At 36.2% G+C, this 20,882-nt stretch overlaps 1 protein-coding gene and 1 pseudogene across 2 annotated transcripts; both read left to right on the plus strand.

The window, feature by feature from the left end:
* Positions 1-88: 88 nt before the first annotated feature.
* On the plus strand, positions 89-4,439 carry LOC111462060 (protein DEHYDRATION-INDUCED 19 homolog 3-like). Of its 2 annotated transcripts, none has more exons than XM_023105736.1 (5): positions 89-440; positions 1,979-2,121; positions 2,927-3,004; positions 3,415-3,668; positions 4,005-4,439. In XM_023105736.1, exons 1-5 carry the CDS (start codon positions 359-361, stop codon positions 4,111-4,113), a joined length of 666 nt encoding a protein of 221 aa, XP_022961504.1. In that variant the 5' UTR covers positions 89-358; the 3' UTR covers positions 4,114-4,439. The 2 variants fall into 2 exon arrangements, with proteins under 2 accessions (XP_022961504.1, XP_022961503.1); XM_023105735.1 differs by having other exon boundaries at positions 92-440; positions 1,964-2,121.
* A 6,220-nt stretch (positions 4,440-10,659) lies between these two features.
* LOC111462055 lies at positions 10,660-20,212 on the plus strand (annotated as a pseudogene).
* Positions 20,213-20,882: the final 670 nt, after the last annotated feature.

Below are 20,882 nucleotides of genomic sequence, written 5' to 3' on the forward strand. Positions count from 1 at the left end.
ATAATTTTGGTAATTATATATTTTGGGAACAGAAATGGAAAATTAGAAAAAGAAAATAGAAATAAAAGAAGAAATATGTATAAATGTTGAGTTAGCAACAAATATTTGTTCTCTTTGGTTGATTTTGGTTTGTGAATTTCACGTTCGAGAGAACCAAAATCGATTTTCAGTTCGCAGTTCATCTCATTTCTCACTCTTCTCTCACTGCTCGAATTCTCTTTCCATTTCCCTCTGCAAATTCTCTTTCTAGGGTTTTCATTTTGCTTTCAATTTGCTGTTCTTGTATTTCGGATCATTTAAAGCTCCTGCAGATTGAAGCTGCTAGTCGGAAACTCTAATTTCCGGCGAGGGAAGAGCTATGGATGCTGAATCGTGGACTGCTCGTCTTTCTTCTGCTTCCAAGCGCTACCAATCTGCTCTTCTATCACGATCTGGTTTAGGTGCATCTTATTCTTCTTTCTTTGTTTCATCGTTTACTGACTTTCCAGTGATTTGGAACTCCCCGTTTTTCCAATTGCTTTTCTGATGATCACGACTGAACTTTTCCCGTACACTTATGTTATTTGTTACCTCAAATCTACCTTTTATCTCTGAAAACGTTGCCATTTGCGGATAAAAGGGAAAAACAGATGATGATGATGATCAAAACAATTAAAGTTATCCAAATTGAGCTTGTGTTGATTTCTTTTTTTTTTTTTTTTTTTTTTTTTTTTGCTAAGTATGGTGTAAGTGTCAAGTGAGATCAAAGACTTGAATTTCGATCCTGCCTTGATTTCTGGGATTCCACGTCCCCTGATTAAGGGGTTAATAAGTAAGGAATATATCTCCATTGGAAGGAGGCATTTTGGGTAACCAAAAGCAAAGCCATGAGAGCTTATGCTCAAAGTGGACAATATGATACCATTGTTGAGGGGTCGTGATCCCTTACGGTGTTGAGATTGTTGGATGATGAAAGTTCCACATCGGCTAATTTAGGGAATGATCATGGGTTTATAAACAAAGAATACACTCTCTATTGGTATGAGGCCGATCATGGGTTTATAAACAAAGAATACTCTCTCCACTGGTATGAGGCCTTTTGGGGAAGCCGAAAGCAAAGCCATGAGAGCTTATGCTCAAAGTGGACAATATCATACCATTGTGGAGAGTCATGTTCGTCTAACATGGTATTAGAGCCATGCCCTAAACTTAGTCATGCCAATAGAATGGTAAATCCTCAAACATCGAACAAAGGACTCTAAAAGAAAAAGGAGTCAAACCTCCTCGAAGGCAGTAAAAAATGACTAAGACTCCAAAGGAGTCGAGCATCGATTAGGGGGAGGCGCACTTTGTTCGAGGGGAGGTGTTAGATGATGAAAGCCCCACGTCGGCTAATTTAGGGAATGATCAAGGGTTTATAAACAAAGAATACTCTCTCCATTGGTATGAGGCTTTTTGGGAAGCCCAAAGCAAAGCCATGAGAGCTTATGCTCAAAGTGGACAATATCATAAAATTGTGGAGGGTCGTGTTCGTCTAACAGAGATATGGATAACATTTCGATCTTTTCATGCCATCTCCTTTTTCCTTACTTTGAGGCTTTATTTTTAACTAGATAATTACGGTTGGACGTTTTGATGTGTTATTTTTCTCGAGAAATTGAGTAGATGTTTAAGATGCATTAGTACAAGAAATACTTCGTAGAGTCTGCTTTGTGTAACTTGAAAAATATGGTCACTGAATTTTGTAAGAAAAGAAGTACGTTGGTTATCTAGATTCTTTGGCTGGCTTCTGAAAATGGCCATCAGTAAGATTACGATGTGTTGAACTTAAGATTTTGTTATTAAGACACAGTGCATCTGACTTTCTGCTGTAAATCATTATAACATTTGCTGCTTCAACTTGTTTTAGATTATCATTTGTATGTGTTGGTGCTTTTATGATCCTTTTGCCTTCACCCTCTGTGTTGGACTCATTCTATAGTAGCTCAACATTCTTCAGGTATGTTCATGGGGTTTGAAGAACTTGAAGGGGATGATGATATAAGGGAGGAGTTCCCATGCCCATTTTGCTCGGAATTTTTTGATATAGTCGGATTGTGCTGTCACATTGATGAAGAGCATCCTATTGAGGCAAGGAATGGGGTATGGATCCTTGCAAAACCGTTTTGTTGCATATTTCCCTTCTGGATGTAGTTAATTTTGATCGAGCTTTTGATATCATTGTCCGACTTAAATACATACGTAACGTTTTTTTTTTTCTTTTTTCGTTCTTTCAACTGTGAAGACATCCCTTTCTTTTCCCTTCATGTAGTCCAATATTCTGTAGTATATGAAGACAGCTTGTCCATCTCCAATGTTTAGGGCCCTCCCCTTCTTTTCCCTTATTTCCCCTGCCACCAACTAGTTGGGACTTAAAAAAATCAAGAAACTGTACTTGTAAACCAGTAATCAGGACAGCTCTGATAGAATTCATAAGAAAAACCCTTTTGCTCGCCGCTGTCGAATTCGTACGGAGGATATAGATCACCTATTCTTGTATTGTCCATTTACTCCCCTTGCTGGTGGCTCTTTAAGATATTTGGAATAAAAGGGTGTTTTGTTGAACCATATCTCGTACAATCGTTCATGGTCCTCTCTTTAGGAATAAAGCAAGCGTATTACAGGGGAATGCACCCTAGGTTATTCGTCGGAAAGCTGGTCTGGAAATTTTCTAGGGGATTGAGAGGATGAGACGAAGTCTATTGAGAGTTATTTATCAAATATGTTCATCATGGAGATATAATTTTGATATCAGTGCTGTTGTCACTCATCTCCTTGTTCAGTATGTCTTCATTTTAGCCAACAGTGAATTCCTTAGTGTTCATGGTGCAGTGTATAATGCTATTCATCATATGTCTCATAAACGATAGCTTCGATAATTTAAGATTGAAATATTATTATCCTGCAGGTGTGTCCAGTCTGTGACATGAGAGTGGGAGTTGACATGGTTGCGCATATATCCCTGCAGCATGGAAATATTTTCAAGATATCCTTCTATTTATCATGTTAAAATTAATTTCCATCTTTTCTTTTTTTAACATTCTATGATTTTTCCCTCATTGAGATTGCTTCACATTCATGCTCTTCATGTAGTTTTGTTCTTTAAAGATCAGGTTGGTGTGTGCACCTAGCTTTGTGTGTTCAACGATTTCAGTTGTACTCCGATCACGTCTTAGATTCACCGAAGATTACTCGATGACTTTTCTCGGGGGGGTTTCTGGACTTGTTTATTTCTGATATTTACCACTGCTTTTTGTTTAATTTTGCTTATTGGATGACATTCTTTAGGTTATTTCTCTGTGAGGGATTTTTTTTCTATGTTTGTTTGAGATCTATATGAAACTCGAGCAGACTGCAAGATTAACCCCATGCTTAGATTCCTTAACTAATGGTTACATGCAGCGTAAGAGAAAATCTCGTAAAGGTGGCTCACACTCGACACTCTCTTTGTTGAGGAAAGAGCTTCAAGAAGGAAATTTGCAGTCTCTCTTTGGGAGTTCTTCATGTTTATTTACCTCGAATGCAGCGCCCGATCCATTGCTGTCATCGTTTATTCTACCGATGGCTGATGACTATGGCAGTGTTCAACCTCACTTGTCGGTTGAATCAAACTCCATGAAGTGTAATTCACAAGACAAATCATTAGAACGGTATGTTACTGACATATTCCTACTATTACATCACAATTTATCTCGCAAGTTCTTTAGTGCACATGGTCATGCCCAAGATAGTATCTCTTTTGTCGGAAAGTTCGAGGAACGAGTTCTTATTACTGTTTAGTGTAGGCTGACATTCATTTTTTTCTTTAAATCCGTGGCATCGTGAATAAATATTCTCTTTGGTCATCTTGTCATTTCGAGTCCAGTTGGTGTGGGACTAGCTTTAGTAGACATGGAAACAGAACATTAAGTACATGTACCAAAATCATGGCCATCATTTGAATACTTCTCCATTAATGGATCTAAAATCATGGTTGTACGTGACAGGAGCATCCCGTCATCGCCTCTGTCCGTGCAGGACGAGGAAGAGAAAAGAAAACGCTGTGCATTTGTGCAAGGGCTGGTAATGTCCACCATCCTTGATGATAGTTTATGAAGAGTTGGCTGGTGCAATAGTGGATGTAGTAAAACTCAGGAAGGCCCTCCTTTCTTTGCTTTGTAGCTCTCAACATACTCTAGTATGCTTCGAATGAGAGTCTCAAAATAAGGTTTAGTGTAATTTATGTTGTTTGTATTACCCCAATTCTTAGGCCCGACAAGACAACACTTCCATTTTGTGTCTTAAATTTATGGTCATGCTTAGGTGGAAGAGGGGGAGAAAAAAAAAAAAAAAAAAAAAGGTTCTAGAAGCTTAAATTTGCAATAAGTAAACTTCTTGATTAGCTTCATTTCAATAATTAATGTAATCAATTTCATGGAGAAGGTAGCAATGGTTTAACCTATGAACTAATGGGATGCAAAAGATAAGCTTGCTTTTGCTAATGAATCCCTATTATTAGAGCTTATTGCATTGCTGTGGTGATGAATTTGCTCACTGTTTGATGGCGAATTCACTCCTGAACTTACACTTTTACTTGTCTTTCTGACTGCTACTGTTCCAATGCTGTGGCTTCTATCTGTTTGGCTTAGAGGTTAGGTGAGGCTAGGTTGATTCGGCTTGTGCGTAACTCATTCAGGAGTTTACCTCGTTTACAGTTCAATCAACTTCTGAATTTGCTCGTTTACAGTTCAATCAACTTCTGAATTTGCCCCTTTCCCTTGGCCGGCTTCTTTCTCTTGCCCCTGTAAAGAGGAAGTTCACTCAATGCTTTGCAAGCTCAATCTTTTTCGTAGTGTTCAGCCTAAATTCCAATTCCGTAGTAACTCTTAGGAAGTCATTCACTGGAAACTGTCATTCTTTACTGGAAACTGTCATTCTTTACTCTGTGCTCTTTCTCCTGCATTGGACTTCTTTCACTCTTTTACTCTCCTTGAACTGTAAACAAAGACTCAAGATTAATGAGAGTTTACGAATTGAACTCAACTCCTAGCCTGGACTTTACTTACGGGGTGGGTGGGTCACAAGGAGTTCGGTCCCATGAATAAGTAGTCGAGTCTTGAAAAGCAGCTAATGAATTTAATATCCCTTCTTGCTTGAACTGTAAAGGATAGTGAGTGTTTCTTCTCCCTGAATTTATTCTCTTCTCTTGTAAAGCTGCTAACCGGTTAAAAACCTAACCACGAGACCAACTCCGGCTTCGAGCAGTCGTAAAAGAGAAATTCCCAGATGCTCTTCCTCAACGTCCCACAGTACAGCGCATTCAATTGAAAACAGAGTACTTCGTTCCTTGACTTCTTTGCTCAGTCAAGCTTCCTTGTTCCTTAGTGTAGTCTCGGTCCATAGTTTTAGACTTTTTCGATTTCCGAAGTTGAAGTATCTGTTTGGCTTGAGGTTAGGTGAGGCTAGGTGTCACAATGTAACCGTGAAGAGAGAAGGTTGTGACTTTCATGTTGCCACAAGAGAAGTAGCGACCCTCAAGTGGTGCCTATCTGGCCATGCGAGGGCTTAGGACGAGTGCCATGATGCGACCATGAAAGTTGGTGCATCATTTAACACACCACATAGAGTGGATATTGAAGACAAGTTAAGGCATGAGAAGATAGAGACATTGAATAGACATTGTGGCAAAGATAGGTTTGTTGAAGGGTTGAGTAGGGCCATGGGCCTTAACTTCGAAAGTCGGGGTTTCAGAAGAAATTCGGGCTTGCGGTTCTGGAGTTAAGTCCATCTATATGGAATATGAATGCTCGCCAAATTTGGTGTCAATCGAACATTGGACGGACGTTCCATAACACCATATGATTGTTCGCCAAATTCACATCTATTTGACTCAAAATGTACTATTGGGTAGACATGGTGTCATCTCTCCACCATCCTTGGCCTTGTGACCTAAGTGAGCTACCCTGTGACACATGTATGTATCACAATGAGGGCGAGCATGTCGAGACGACTGTCTTGGGCGACTTCCTTTTAAATGGATTTTTCAAGGACAATCCTGGGCGGCATGGGTGTGCCAATATTGCATCTCATCCTGCGTGTTGGAGATTGATATATACACCCGCTATCCGGTACGGTATCCATAAATGAAATGACATGGGCACGAGAGGGTCAATGCCTCGATAGAGCTTGAATGGATGGATGTTCGAGATGTCCCGACGACACGTGGGCCTGTTCTTGATGAATAGCCGAATGAGTAGTGATGGCCGACGACACCCCAAGATTTGGGATGACGTTAAGACATATGGGCCATGTCGATTGGGAACCAAGATGATAAGATGAGAAGTGACGTTATTGAGAGTCCTTGGCCCTAACGTTGTCAATTGGGAACCAACTCTTTTTTTGGGAGCTTAACAAAATATTCCTTTAAAAACTAGTATTATATAAGCATAGTGAGTATTCTTACGTGTAATAAAACTTGGGATACTTACAAATCCAACTTAAAATTAGAGTCTTGAAGTCTTGAAACCTTGACCATGGTAATACCTTTGAAATAACTTGACATTACTATGAGCTTCGTTAATCCAACACCTCCCCTCGAACAAAGTACATCTCCCCTTAATCGAGGCTCGACTTGGCTCTGATACCATGTTAGATGAACACGACTCTCCACAATGGTATGATATTGTCCACTTTGAGTATAAGCTCTCGTGGTTTTGCTTTGGGCTCCCCTAAAAGGCCTCACACCAATGGAGATAGTATTCTTTGATTATAAACCCATGATCATTCCCTAAATTAGTCGATGTAGGACTGTCATCCAACAGTTCTCAAACTTGATTAAAGGAACTTGTGTCATTCACGAATTAGTTTAAGTATACAATGTTTTAATTAGATGCTACCACTTTTAATATCAAGAGCAGACTATAAGATATTGTCGTATATCAAGTTTTTTTGGTCATTTTCATTTGAAACTACCTCATCGTCAATATACGTTGGTACATTCCTTTCTATCTCTATGGTCATAGCACTGCTTTAACCATGTTTCTGACGTCGGACTAAAAATTCTAACATAAAAGTATTTTAAAGTACAAAATCAAGTTCTCGGAATCACATCAAAATAATTTACAATATAGCACAAGTTTCAAGATAGCGACATTAAGAGTAATATTAAAATGATATAAGAGGGGAACAACTTGATCTAAATGATATAAGAGGGGAACAACTTGATCTACGCTCTATCTGTAAACAAAGAATAGTAGGGATGAGTATAAAAAATACCCAGTAAGCACCTACGGGAGCGGCTTGATCTACGCTTCATCTGTAAACAAGGGATGAGTATAAAAAATACTCAATAAGCACCTACGGGAACAGCTTGATCTACGCTCCATCTGTAAACAAAGAATAGTAGGGATGAGTATAAAAAATACTCAATAAGCACCTACGGGAACGGCTTGATCTACGCTCCATCTGTAAACAAAGAATAGTAGGGATGAGTATAAAAAATGCCCAGTAAGCACCTACGGGAGTGGCTTGATCTACGCTCCATTTGTAAACAAAGAATAGTAGGGATGACTATAAAAAATTCCATGGCTTGATCTACTCTCTTCTATTCAATATTTTTTAAGCTATATGCTTATTCAGGGTCCTAGAGCGGGTCAATTCCATAGCCCGGGTTCATTTCTAGCCCTCTCAAGCTCATGAGGTTCACATTTCGTACTCACTCTTATTCCAAGGGTGTAGGTCACCCATCGAGGTGTCTTCGAATTAAGGGTGCACTTAACATCTTATCTTTTTACTTTCCGAGGTCCATTAGATTATCATGCTTTTTGTGCACAAGTCGTGAGTGATTATGATTTGTAATTTTGAAATTTAAAATTTGACTTTTATGATTTAATTAGAATCCAACTAGGTTACGTTATTTTTGTCCTGTTCGGGTTGAATTTAAAAAATTCACGTCGGTTTGCAGGTTGACATATTTTTGTCGGGTCAACTTGACCAACGGTTACAACCTAACACAACCCAACCCAACTCTATCGTACTTTTAATTATTATAAAAATCAAGAATATCTTATGTTTGTAATTGATGTTAATAATGCGTCGTGACTCGTAAATCTTTAATATTTGAGTTTTATGGTATTTTAGTAATTAATGTAACATGTATTGTCAATAAATATTATTTTTTAAAAAATAATTAAAAGAAAAAAAAAAACCTAACGACCCAATTCAACCTAATCTAAAAATATAAAATAACTTAACTAAACCAGTTGAGCTATATACAAGTTGAGTCGAGTGGTAAATTTTAGTGGTCGGGTTTATCAAAAATTTAATTTTGTTTCTATAAATAAAAAATATTTATTTATTTTAATTTTAATTAATTAATATAAATAGTAAAAATTATATTAAAAATTTGAGAGGAAACTAACATAAATTTAAAAAAACAGAAAACTAAAAATAAAATTTATTTTTAGGGGTAAAATGGTAATTTCGATATAACAAAAAAATTTAATTTAAAAAGATTAACTAACTCGGACAAATATTTTGAGTAAAAATTATCAATATAACTTTTAACTGAACAATAAAAATATTTATTTATTAATTAATTAATATAAAAAAATAGTGAAAATTGTATTAAAAATTTGAGAGGAAACCAAACATAAATTTTAGAAAACGGAAAACTAAAAATAAAATTATTTTTAGGGGTTAAATGGTAATTTCGATATAACAAAAAAAAAACAAAAATTTAAATTTAAAAAGATTAACTAAGACAAATTTGAGTCATAAAAAGTTTATCAATATTACCTTTAATTGAACAATAAAAATATTTATTTATTTTAATTAATTAATTAATTAATTAATTAATATAAAAAAATAGTAAAAATTCTATTAAAAATTTGACAGGAAACCAACATAAATTTAAAAAAACAGAAAACTAAAAATAAAATTTATTTTTAGGGGTAAAATGGTAATTTGATATAACAAAAAAAAAACAAAAATTTAAATTTAAAAAGATTAACTAACTCGGATAAATATTTTGAGTAAAGTTATCCTTACAATAAAAATATTTATTTATTTTTATTTTTATTAATTAATATAAAAAATAGTAAAATTTATATTAAAAATTTGAGAGGAATCCAAACATCAATTTTAAAAAACGGAAAACTAAAATTAAAATTTATTTTTAATGGTAAAATGGTAATTTCGACATAACAAAAAAAAACAAAATTTAAATTTAAAAGGACTAACTCTGACAATATTTTGAGCAATAAAAAGTAATATTGACTGAACAATAAAAATATTTATTTATTTTAATTTAATTAATTAATTAATTAATATAAACAAATAGTAAAAATTATATTAAGAATTTGAGAGGAAACCAAACATAAATTAAAAAAAAAACAGAAAATTAAAAATAAAATTTATTTTAAAGGGGTAAAATGGTAATTTTGACATAATAAAAAAAACAAAAATTTAAATTTAAAAGGACTAACTCTAACCATATTTTGAGTAATAAAAAGTAATATTGAATGAACTATAAAAATATTTATTAATTTTAATTAATTAATTAATATAAATAAATAGTAAAAATTATATTAAAAATTTGAGAGAAAACCAAACATAAATTTAAAAAAAAAAACAGAAAATAAAACTAAAATTTATTTTTTAAGAGTGAAATGGTAATTTCGACGTAACAAAAAAAAACAAAAATTTTAATTTAAAAAGATGAAGAATTATTTTGAGTCATAAAAAGTTATCAATGTTACGTTTTAACTAAACAATAAAAATATTTATTTATTTTTATTTTAATTAATTAATATAAAAAAAATAGTAAAAATTATATTAAAATTTTGAGAGGAAACGAACATAAATTTTAAAAAACGGAAAACTAAAACTAAAATTTATTTTTAGGGGTAAAATGGTAATTTCCTTAACAAAAAAAACAAAAATTTAAATTTAAAAAGATTTAACTAACTGTAACAAATATTTTGAGTCGGAACAATAAAAATATTTATTTATTTTAATTTTAATTAATTAATTAATTAATCAATATAAATAATAGTAAAAATTATATTAAAATTTTGAGAGGAAACTAACATAAATTTTAAAAACGGAAAACTTAAAAAAAAAATATATATTTTTAAGGGTAAAATGGTAATTTGATATAACAAAAAAAATTAAAAATAAAAATTTAAAAAGATTAACTAATTAAGACAAATATTTTGAGTCATTATCAATATTAATTTTAATTAATATTGAACTATAAAAATATTTATTTATTTTAATTTTAATTAATTAATTAATTAAGTAATATAAATAAATAGTAAAAATTATATTAAAAATTTGAGAGTAAACCAACATAAATTTTAAAAAACGGAAAACTAAACATAAAATTTATTTTTAGGGGTAAAATGGTAATTTCCATAACAAAAAAAAAAACAAAAATTTAAATTTAAAATGATTTAACAAACTCTAACACATATTTTGAGTCATAAAATTTCTCACCCGTTGAACACAAACCGTTAGGCCATTCTTGTTCGCGGGAGGCTCGGGACTACGCTTCGGTTCATTTCTCCAACGAAATTTGGACGAACACATAAAACTGAAAAGACCCATAAAGATTTTTGAGAAACGGAGAGGAAAAAACGAGCAAAAGATTCTCTCCTCTTGCTGTTTTTCTACAATCTTGTCAATGGCCCTTCATCCTGAATCAACAATCCCCTTCTCCTAAGCTCTTGTTTCGATCCTTGTTCTACATCGTTTCTATTCAAACACCCAATTTGTTTTCTGAGAAATTGGGATTGTTTGGAATAGATTTTTGTTTTCTGTGTTGTTCTTGAGCGTTTGTAATGGCGACAGGGCAAGTTTTACCGTTTTCGATCGCTTCTGTGGTTGAAGATCTTCTTCAGCAGCATGGAGTTCATCTGCGTGATATCGAGTTGGCTTCGAAAAAGGCTGAAGAAGACTGTATGTTCTTCGTTATCTTGTTTTCTGGCCTCTGCATTTCGATTATCGATTGTTTTTTTTTTCTCCTTTTGTTTGCGTAATGACTGTTGAATGATACGATTTTTTTTGTTTTTGGAGTAGTTTTTGTAAATTTGTTTTGGTTCTTCTCAATTTGATCGATGTTCTTCGTGTTGGATGATGGAAGTCCCACATCGGCTAATTTAGAGAATGATCATGGGTTTATAAGTGAGGAATACTAACTTCATTGGTACGAGGCCTTTAGGGGAAGCCCAAAGCAAAGCCATGAGAGCTTATGCTCAAAGTGGACAATATCATATCAGTGTGGAGAGTCGTGTTCGTCTAACATGGTATCAGAGCCATGCCCTAAACTTAGTCGTGCCAATAGATTGGTAAATTCTCAAATATCGAACAAAGAACTCCAAAAGGCAGTAAAAAATGACTATGACTCCAAAGGAGTCGAGCCTCGATTAAGGGGAGGTGCACTTTGTTCGAAGGAAAGTGTTGGATGATGGAAGTCCCACATCGGCTAATTTAGAGAATGATCATGGGTTTATAAGTGAGAAATACTAACTCCATTGGTATGAGGCCTTTTGGGGAAGCCCAAAGCAAAGCCATGAGAGCTTATGCTCAAAGTGGACAATATCATACCATTGTGGAGAATCGTGTTCGTCTAACACTTCCCATTTCTGCCGTTGGTAATGTGTTTTGTGAATTAATGAGTCGCGTTTGGTAATGTTCATGTTGGATTTTGAGAGACTCAGATTGATTTTGTTGATGTGAAAAGTAAATTGAATGTTCATCATATGGTTTTGAAGCCTTGAGAAGGTATGAAGCGGCTGGGTGGCTAAGGAAAACTGTTGGAGTCGTTGGTGGTAAAGACTTGCCAGCTGAGCCTTCTGAAGAGGAATTTAGGCTTGGATTAAGAAGCGGAATTATTCTTTGCAATGTTCTCAATAAGGTTCAACCTGGAGCAGTGCCAAAGGTATGTATACTTCATTTACACAAGAAGGAAGGAGAGAATTTCCATGTTGTTTACTTTAGATTAAGAAAAATACATGAAAGAACTTAAGTTATCAAAGTTTCCCTATGAATACCGCCCTCTTAGGTTTCGGTTTCTATAGATAAGTTGGAATATCAATACTTTCCCACCTTATGAAAATTTTCTCGCTCTGCTGAGGATTGTTGGGAGGGAGTTTCACATTGGCTAATTAAGGGAATGATCATGAGTTTATAAGTAAAGGAATACATCTCCATTGGTACGAGGCCTTCTAGGAAAACCAAAAACAAAGCCATGAGAGTTTATACTCAAAGTGGACAATATCATACTATTGTGAAGAGCGTGATTTCTAACATAATATTAGAGCCATGCACTTAAGTTAGCCATGTCAAGAATCCTCAAGTGTCAAACAAAGGGTATACTCGAGGGCTCTAGAGAAGGAGTCAAGCCTCGATTAAGAGGAGGCTATTCGAGAGCTCCATAGGCCTCAGGGGAGGCTCTATGGTGTACTTTGTTCGAGGGGTTGATTGTTAAGGATGGTTGGGAGAGAGCCCCACGTTGGTTAATTAAGGGAATGATCATGTGTTTATAAGTAAGGAATACATCTCCATTGTTATGAGGTCTTTTGGGGAAACCAAAATCAAAGCCATGAGAGCTTATGCTCAAAGTGGATCATATCATACCATTGTGGAGAGTCGTGGTTCCTAACATTAAGTACATATGAACTGATGATCATTCAATTCGTGTTCTTGTATAGATTGTTGAAGGCCCATGTGATTCTGTAATTATTCCTGATGGGGCAGCCTTATCTGCTTACCAATACTTAGAAAATGTGAGAAATTTTCTGGTGGCCATAGAAGAACTGGGGTTGCCAACTTTTGAAGCCTCTGATCTAGAACAGGTAACTTCGGTAGTTTTGGACATCTCTTTGGTAAGTTGAACTAGATTAAAATCTTTCTTCTGGTTGTATTGATCTATTGCAAATCCATGGCTATGTCAGGGAGGAAAATCTACAAGGGTTGTGAACTCTGTTCTGGCACTCAAATCATACAGCACCTGGAAAAAAGGAGGCGGATATGGGGTGTGGAGATTTGGCGGGACGGATAAATCACCAACATCGACTATAGATATGGTGCCAAAAAATTCAGAACCTGCCACGAATTCTTTAACGAGAACTTCATCAACTTGTGATAATTTTTGTCTTGAATTGTCTTCAAGTGATGATCCTAGCAATGAAACAGTTCGTGACGTTTTCATCCTTCTTTTTCTTTACTTTTTGTTCCTTGCTTGATTGAGTTGAATTAAGACATCTTAGGCTTTTTACAATTTCGACTGCAGGGATCCTCCCGTCCTTTACAGTTGCTACTTTCTCAACTTCTTTCTAATAAACAGCTTGACGAAATCCCCAGTGTAAGTGTTGGGTTCTAATTCTGAGTTATATATAGATCTTCTTAGAAACATGAAGATCTTGATCTGAGTTTTTTTTTTTTTTTTTTTTTTTTTTTTCTTTTTCTAATGAATCTGTAGATTGTTGAATGTATGATTTGTAAAGTCATGGGAGAGTTTGAGCATCGATTAACAACTCATAACAATAAGGTATACTTTCTTTTTCCCACAATGTCTTACTTTAGCAATCTATATTTAATGGTTACTGAAATACATGATTTCTCGCTGCACCTCAAGAGTAATTACTGAATGAGTTAGCCTCTGGAATTCTGTTTGGACTGCAATTTTTTATCATCTAATTGTCTTGATCTTGATGGTTAAATCAATAACTCAATGTATCTTCTTAGTGTTGAGGATCGTTGGTAAAGGAGTCCCACATTGGCTAATTAAGGGGTTAATCACGGGTTTATAAGTAATAAATACATTTCCATTAGTATGAGGTCTTTTGGGGAAACAAAAAACAAAGCCATGAGAGTTTATGCTCAAAGTGGACAATATTATACCATTGTGGAGAGTCGTGGTTTCTAACATGGTATGAGAGCCATACCCTTACCTTCGCCATGTCAATAAAATCCTCAAGTGTCGAACAGAGGGTGTACTTTGTTCGAGGGCTCCAGAGAAGGAGTCCAACCTTGATTAAGGGGAAGCTGTTTGAGGGCTCCATAGGCCTTAGGGAGGCTCTATGGTGTATTTTGTTCGAGGGGAGGATTGTTGAGGATGGTTGGGAAAGGAGTCCCAGGAGTTGATCATGGGTTTATAAGCAAGGAATACATTTTCATTGGTATGAGGTCTTTTGGGGACAATATCATACCATTATGGAGAGTCATGGTTTCTAACCGTTGCCCCTCATGTAAATTTTCAAAACTATAACTAAAGAAGAGTGTATAAAATATTGATAAGAGATTAAATTTTTTTCTTGCATAAGAAATAAACTTCATTGATATATGAAATTATTCAATGTAGATTTAGCAATCCCTCCATCACCATTTGTTTCTGTGCTTATGGCATTTCATTCTGCCCATTTGATAGATGAAAACAAGTCAAGAAGATATGGCAGAGTCTATATCTGATAAGTATCCTCCACAAATCACTTCTGCTGATGGAACGGTAAGCTGTGAATTTATGTACGTTATGAAAATATTTTGTTACTAAGTTAATAGAGCTGAATGGAATGCTAATATATTTTATGTTTTGAGAGATTAAGATGGAAGAGGAAACGACTAGTTCTCCTGAAGAAATAAGCAGTCCAGAAGCAACAAGTTGTACTGAAGAAATAAGCAGTCTAGAGGCAACAAGTTGTCCTGAAGTAGAGAGTTGTCATGAAACCGAAAGGTGTTCAGAAGCAGAAAGTTGTCTTGAAACAAAATCCGAAAACCAGGAATCTGATGATCGTCGTGATGAGGAATTAGAACGCAAAATTTTGAGAAGACAGATGCTGCTTGAACAGCAACAGAGAAACATAGAGGTAGCTGGTGATTTAGTGTATTTATAAGTTGCTAATTACTGTTCTGGAATATACAACTTCAAAGCTGGTTTTCTTCTGTAGATGTTGAAGAGTGTTCTTGGTGAAACCAAAGCAGGAATGCAGATTTTGCAAATGAAGTACCAAGAGGAGTTCAATAATATTGGTATAAATTATTAATTAATTAAAATTCTTGGATCATTTTGATCATTTTGTTGAGGATGGTTGGGAAGGAGTCCTACATTGGACAATATTCATATCATTGTAAAGGGTCGTGATTCCTAACATGGTATCAGAGCCATGCTCTTAACTTAGCCATGTCAATAGAATCCTCAAATGTCAAACAAAAAAGTAGTGAGCCTCAAAGGTGTAGTCAAAAGTGACTCAAGTACCGAACAAAGGGTGTACTTTGTTCGAGGACTCCAGAGAAGGAGTCAAGCCTCGATTAAGAAGAGGCTGTTCGAGGGCTCCAAGGCCTCAGGGCAGGCTCTATAGCGTACTTTGTTCGAGAGGAGGATTGTTGGGAGGGAGTCCCACGTTAGCTAATTTAGGGAATGATCATGAGTTTATAAGTAAGGAACACATCTCCATTGGTATGAGGCCTTTCGGGGAAGTCTAAAGCAAAGCCATGAGAGCTTATGCTCAAAGTGGACAATATCATACCATTATGGAGAGTTGTGATTCCTAACACATTTTTCTAGATGGTACCTTCTAATGTATTCTCAGTCTAACTGCTAGCTCCTAACTTAGGTAAGCGCATGCATCGTGTGGCTTATGCAGCTTCAGAATACCGAAGGGTTGTTGAAGAAAATCGGAAACTATATAACCAAGTTCAAGACCTGAAAGGTAGCACTAGCAGTGTGAACTTCCTCGTAAATTTTGGCTCTAATTTGGCTTGGTAATAGCAGTCTTGTAAACAATATAATGTTCATATCAGGAAATATCAGAGTATATTGTAGAGTTCGACCATTCCTTGGTGGACACTCAAACCGACCCTCTATTGTGGATCGCATTGATCAAGGGAATATGAGCATTATGACACCATCGAAAAACGGCAAGGAGGGAAGGAAATCATTCAGTTTTAACAAAGTATTTGGGCCTTCTGCAACCCAAGGTTCAACTTCCTTTTATGATCTCCTTATCATATAAGTTTTCAACACTATGAATATTGAGCATAAACATTCTCTCTATGCAGGGGAAGTATTTTCAGATACTCGACCTCTGATTCGATCCGTGCTCGACGGTTATAATGTCTGCATATTTGCTTATGGTCAAACTGGATCAGGGAAAACTCACACCATGGTATATGAGATTAAGCACCCAATATTAAATTATGTGATTATTTTCACAAGTTTTTTTTGATCCATTATTTGTAAAATCCAGTCAGGACCAGCAGAGCTCACTGAGGAAACTGTAGGTGTAAACTACAGGGCCTTGAGTGATTTGTTTGTTCTTTCACAACAAAGGAGACAGACCATTTCCTATGACATATCTGTTCAGATGCTTGAGATTTATAATGACCAAATTAGAGATCTTCTTGTCACGGATTCCAGTAACAGAAGATATCCTTTTCTTTTTCCCTTCTGTATTTCTTTATATTCTTTCATATAATGAAGCTCTGGCTATAATGATTGTCCTTAACTGGTAATTACATTGGAAGTTCGTAACAGTTCTCAAAATGGGATTAATGTACCGGATGCATGCCTCGTACCTGTGTCATCAACAGAAGATGTTATAAATCTGATGAATCTCGGCCAAAATAATCGTGCCGTGAGCTCTACCGCCATGAATGATCGGAGCAGTCGCTCTCATAGGTACAAACTCTTCTTAAATAAATATAGTACGAAGATTTAGGAATGACACATGTGTTAGGAATCACGACTCTCCACAATGGTATGATATTGTCCATTTTGAACATGAATTCTCATGACTTTACTTTGGGCTTCCTCGAAGGGCCTCATACCAATGGAGATATATTCCTTACTTATAAACTCATCAACCTTCCGTAAATTAGTCAATGTGGGATCTCATAGTATCTAATTATTCATTGCTTTGTCTTTGCATCTTTTTATTTTTTTGCCTCCTAATGTGGTTAAACTATTGTTGCAACAATTGCAGCTGCTTAACTGTTCATGTTCAAGGAAGAGATTTGGCAACCGGTGCGACACTTCGCGGGTGCATGCATCTTGTTGACTTGGCAGGAAGTGAAAGGGTTGATAAGTCTGAGGTAATAGGAGATAGATTGAAAGAGGCACAACATATCAACAAATCTCTTTCTGCATTAGGAGATGTTATTGCCTCTCTTGCTCAAAAGACTGCACATGTCCCTTATAGGAACAGTAAACTCACACAATTGCTTCAAGATTCGCTAGGTATGTGTGGCTTTGAAAACTAATGTGTTTGTCTCCCTTTTGGCTGTTGTAATATTCTGGCTAACCACATTTGCTTCCGCATCCATTCAGGAGGTCAAGCAAAGACACTCATGTTTATTCATATAAGTCCAGAGCCTGAAGCTCTTGGAGAAACATTGAGTACTTTAAAGTTCGCCGAAAGGGTTGCAACCGTTGAGCTCGGTGCTGCTCGGGTTAACAAAGATAGCACCGAGTCTAAAGAGCTCAAGGAACAGGTTTTTAACTTTCATTCCCCATTATTATTTGGTTGATAAATTTTGGAAGACCTTTACGTGAGATCCCACGTTGGTTGGAGAGGAGAACGAAACACTCTTTATAAAGGTGTGGAAACCTCTCCCTAAATCCCAAAGAGGACAATATCCGCTAGCGGTGTGCTTGGGCTGTTACAAATATTGAGGATTATTGGGAGTGAGTCCACGTTGGTTAATTTAGTGGAAGATCATAGGTTTATAAGTGAGGAATACTATCTCCATTGGTATGAGGTCTTTTGAGGAATCCCAAAGCAAAGCCATGAGAGCTTATGCTCAAAGTGGACAATATCATACCATTGTGGAGAGTCGTGATTCCTAACCACAAATGGTATCAGAGTCAAGCACTAAGCGGTGTGCCACCGAGGACGCTGGTCCCCCAAGGGGAGTGTATTGTGAGATCCCACGTTGGTTGGAGAGGAGAACGAAACACTTCTTATAAAGGTGTGAAAATCTCTCCCAAGTGTTTTAAAACCTTGAGTGGAAGTCCAGAGGGGAAAGCGCAAAGAGGACAATATCTGCTAGCGGTAGGCTTGGGCAGTTACACTTTATGAAATTTGGCTCTTGTGTTGTCGCTTTTTCATCTTTGTCACTGCAAATTCTGCTCTAACTCATTTCTTGGCCTTTTTCTTCCAGAAGGCAATTAATAAGTTCTTTATATGCTTTTGATCAGTACAAAGAATAATAGAAATGGTATGCTCTATCTCTCGTGTTCTTACGTGACAACTTTATTTCTTATTATCAGATAGCTAGCCGAAAGGTGGGCTTAGTGAAGAAGGACGGTGAAACGGAGCAAAATTGTCGACCAAGCAGTCCAGAAAAAAGTAGGATGAAAACTTTCTTATCATCCCCTTCACTTCCTAGCTGGAAAAGTGTTGTGGAGATGTCTGTTAATAGAACAAATTCATCGGAAGATGTTCGTAATGCTCCTGAGGTAGGAATTGTATTGAAAATCAATGTGCAAATAAAGCTATATTTGATAACAAAATCCGTAATATTGGAAGTAATACCATATCATACCATTGTGGCGGGTTGTAGTTCCTAACAAAAACTACTTCTACTTTGATATTAGTAAAAGTCTTAGTCGGTCACTGAAACACATCTGCGCTCATGCACGCTTTTTTGCAAACAGGTTCAAAACAAATCGAACTCGAACGTCAAAAGAAGAAGCTTAGATCCCCGAGACATATTGCCGAGTTCTCCATGGCCACCTGTGGGCACAACTGTTGTTAATAGGAGGGAAGAAGAGAAAGAATCTGTTTCAAGTGATGGGGAGGACAAAGTTATGGTAAACAAGAATGAGAACATTAGTAGTGATGAAACTCTTACAGGATGCTGGGATGTAAACACGAAGTTGCCTGAGACATTTGGTCAGAAATTTGTTGTAAATCCATCGAAGGTGTACCCTGAAACCCTGCTCAACAATCCTTCAGTGAACAAGAAGGAAACCCAAGAACCTGATGTGCAGAGGAACCAGGTTGAGATGGTCAGCACTGATGATTCTGATGATCATGATGCTGCAAATAGTGAAACATCAGAGCCAGAAGTCATTTGGCAGTCAAGCCTTCCACTTCCAAGACCTTCAAGCATTCCAAATGGTTTGGGATCAAAGACGAAGAAAACAGCTATTCCTAAGCAAGCAAGGAGCCCAGAAATGAGGTAATTATTCAATCTTTTACTATTCTTCCTGCTCTTTGGTCTGCATAGAAGAGTATTTTTCTCTTTCAATCTGCTCCCGTCTCCCATATGCTGAAAGAACTTTCTGCTCCAAATCATCTTGTTTAGAAGTTTTTGTAGTAACTTTGGAAACATTCAAGCATTCAAAAGTTCTTTGTGTTGAGAAAGCACTTGTAGAATGTGTTTTTATTCAGAGTTCGGAACCACGACCCTCCATAGTAGTATAATATTGTCCACTTTGAGCATTCTGAGTACCGTTGGGGACCACGACCCTTTGTAGTGGTATGATATTGTCCACTTTGAGCATTTTGAGTACTGTTGGGAACCACGACCCTTTGTAGTGGTATGATATTGTCCACTTTGAGCATTTTGAGTACGGTTGGGAACCACGACCCTTTGTAGTGGTATGATATTGTCCACTTTGAACATTTAGAGTACTTTGGGAACCACGACTCTCCATAGTGGTATGATATTGTCCACTTTGAGCATTCTAAGTACTATTGGAAACCACGACTCTCTATAGTAGTATGATATTATCCACTTTGAGCATACACGAGTACAGGGTAGAATCAAACATCAAAGTTGTTTGTCATCACCACTTTATAATGCACACTTTATCCCCATGCCTGCTACACCAGATTGATTATGTTCGAATGTTCTTAAAACCAGGAGCTTCATTCCATCATTGATCCCTTCGCCATCACGAAAATCGCAAGCCGGAGTCGCCCAGCCCGTGCCCAAGACAAGCAAACCGGTGGGCGTTTCAGTTGAGGGGGGGAAGAGGAGGGGTGGCTATACAAAATGAGTATTGGGGAATGGAGACTGTTGTTGAATTGATTCTTCCTCATTTTTGCTTTCCCTCTCTTTGTATTTATTGTATATAGAAAGAGCGAGAGAAAGAGAAAAACAGAAAGACAGATATATTGTCCGTTGAATAGGCAATAGCTCAAGTTGCCTAAGTTTCTTGCCTAAGTTTCTCTTTCTCTTCATTGATGTATAATATTAAAATTTAAATTTGTAGAACCTACATTGTATTGTTTGTGAAATATTATTGATTTTTTTTAGGATGGTTGCACAAAAATTATATTGGAAAAATGGAAACTATCTTTTGGTTCTTTACTCGAAGTGAATTTTAAAATAAAAACAATAAAAAGTGCAACTCGGAGAGAATAGACTTGGAGTTGCTTTGAACTCGGAGTTGGCCAACGCTTTCAATCGATCTTTCTTTTCTTTCGTCTGGATGATATTTCAGTTAGGATTGTACAACACAAACTCAATCTAGATGAACACACAAAATAGGAGAGAGAAAATGCAAAGAATAATATTGGGTGATCACGTCTTTAGGGGCCTAATGAGCCCAACTGTCAATAAGTCAATAACTGTCACGTGTTAAAATATCATTAGCCCAGTAGGGTAAGCACATTGTATGAGTTAAAATTTAAGAAAATGATTTACGGATTTTAGGAATAAAGTTAGGTAAATGATTTAGATACTTTATAAAAACTTTGAGAAATTTCAGAAATTGATTGAGAAATTTTAGGAATTGATTACATATCATCCAGTATAAATATCCCTCCACTAGAAATCTCAAGCAATATAAAGTAGCAGTATTCTACCAAGTGTTTTGTAAATCTCTCCTCGATTGGTCTTAATAAAGTGTGCGAGTGTTTCCCACGGAGATTTGT

This window comes from Cucurbita moschata, unplaced genomic scaffold (genome assembly GCF_002738365.1).
Source record: "Cucurbita moschata cultivar Rifu unplaced genomic scaffold, Cmos_1.0 Cmo_Scf00026, whole genome shotgun sequence".
NCBI classification, from domain to species: domain Eukaryota; kingdom Viridiplantae; phylum Streptophyta; class Magnoliopsida; order Cucurbitales; family Cucurbitaceae; genus Cucurbita; species Cucurbita moschata.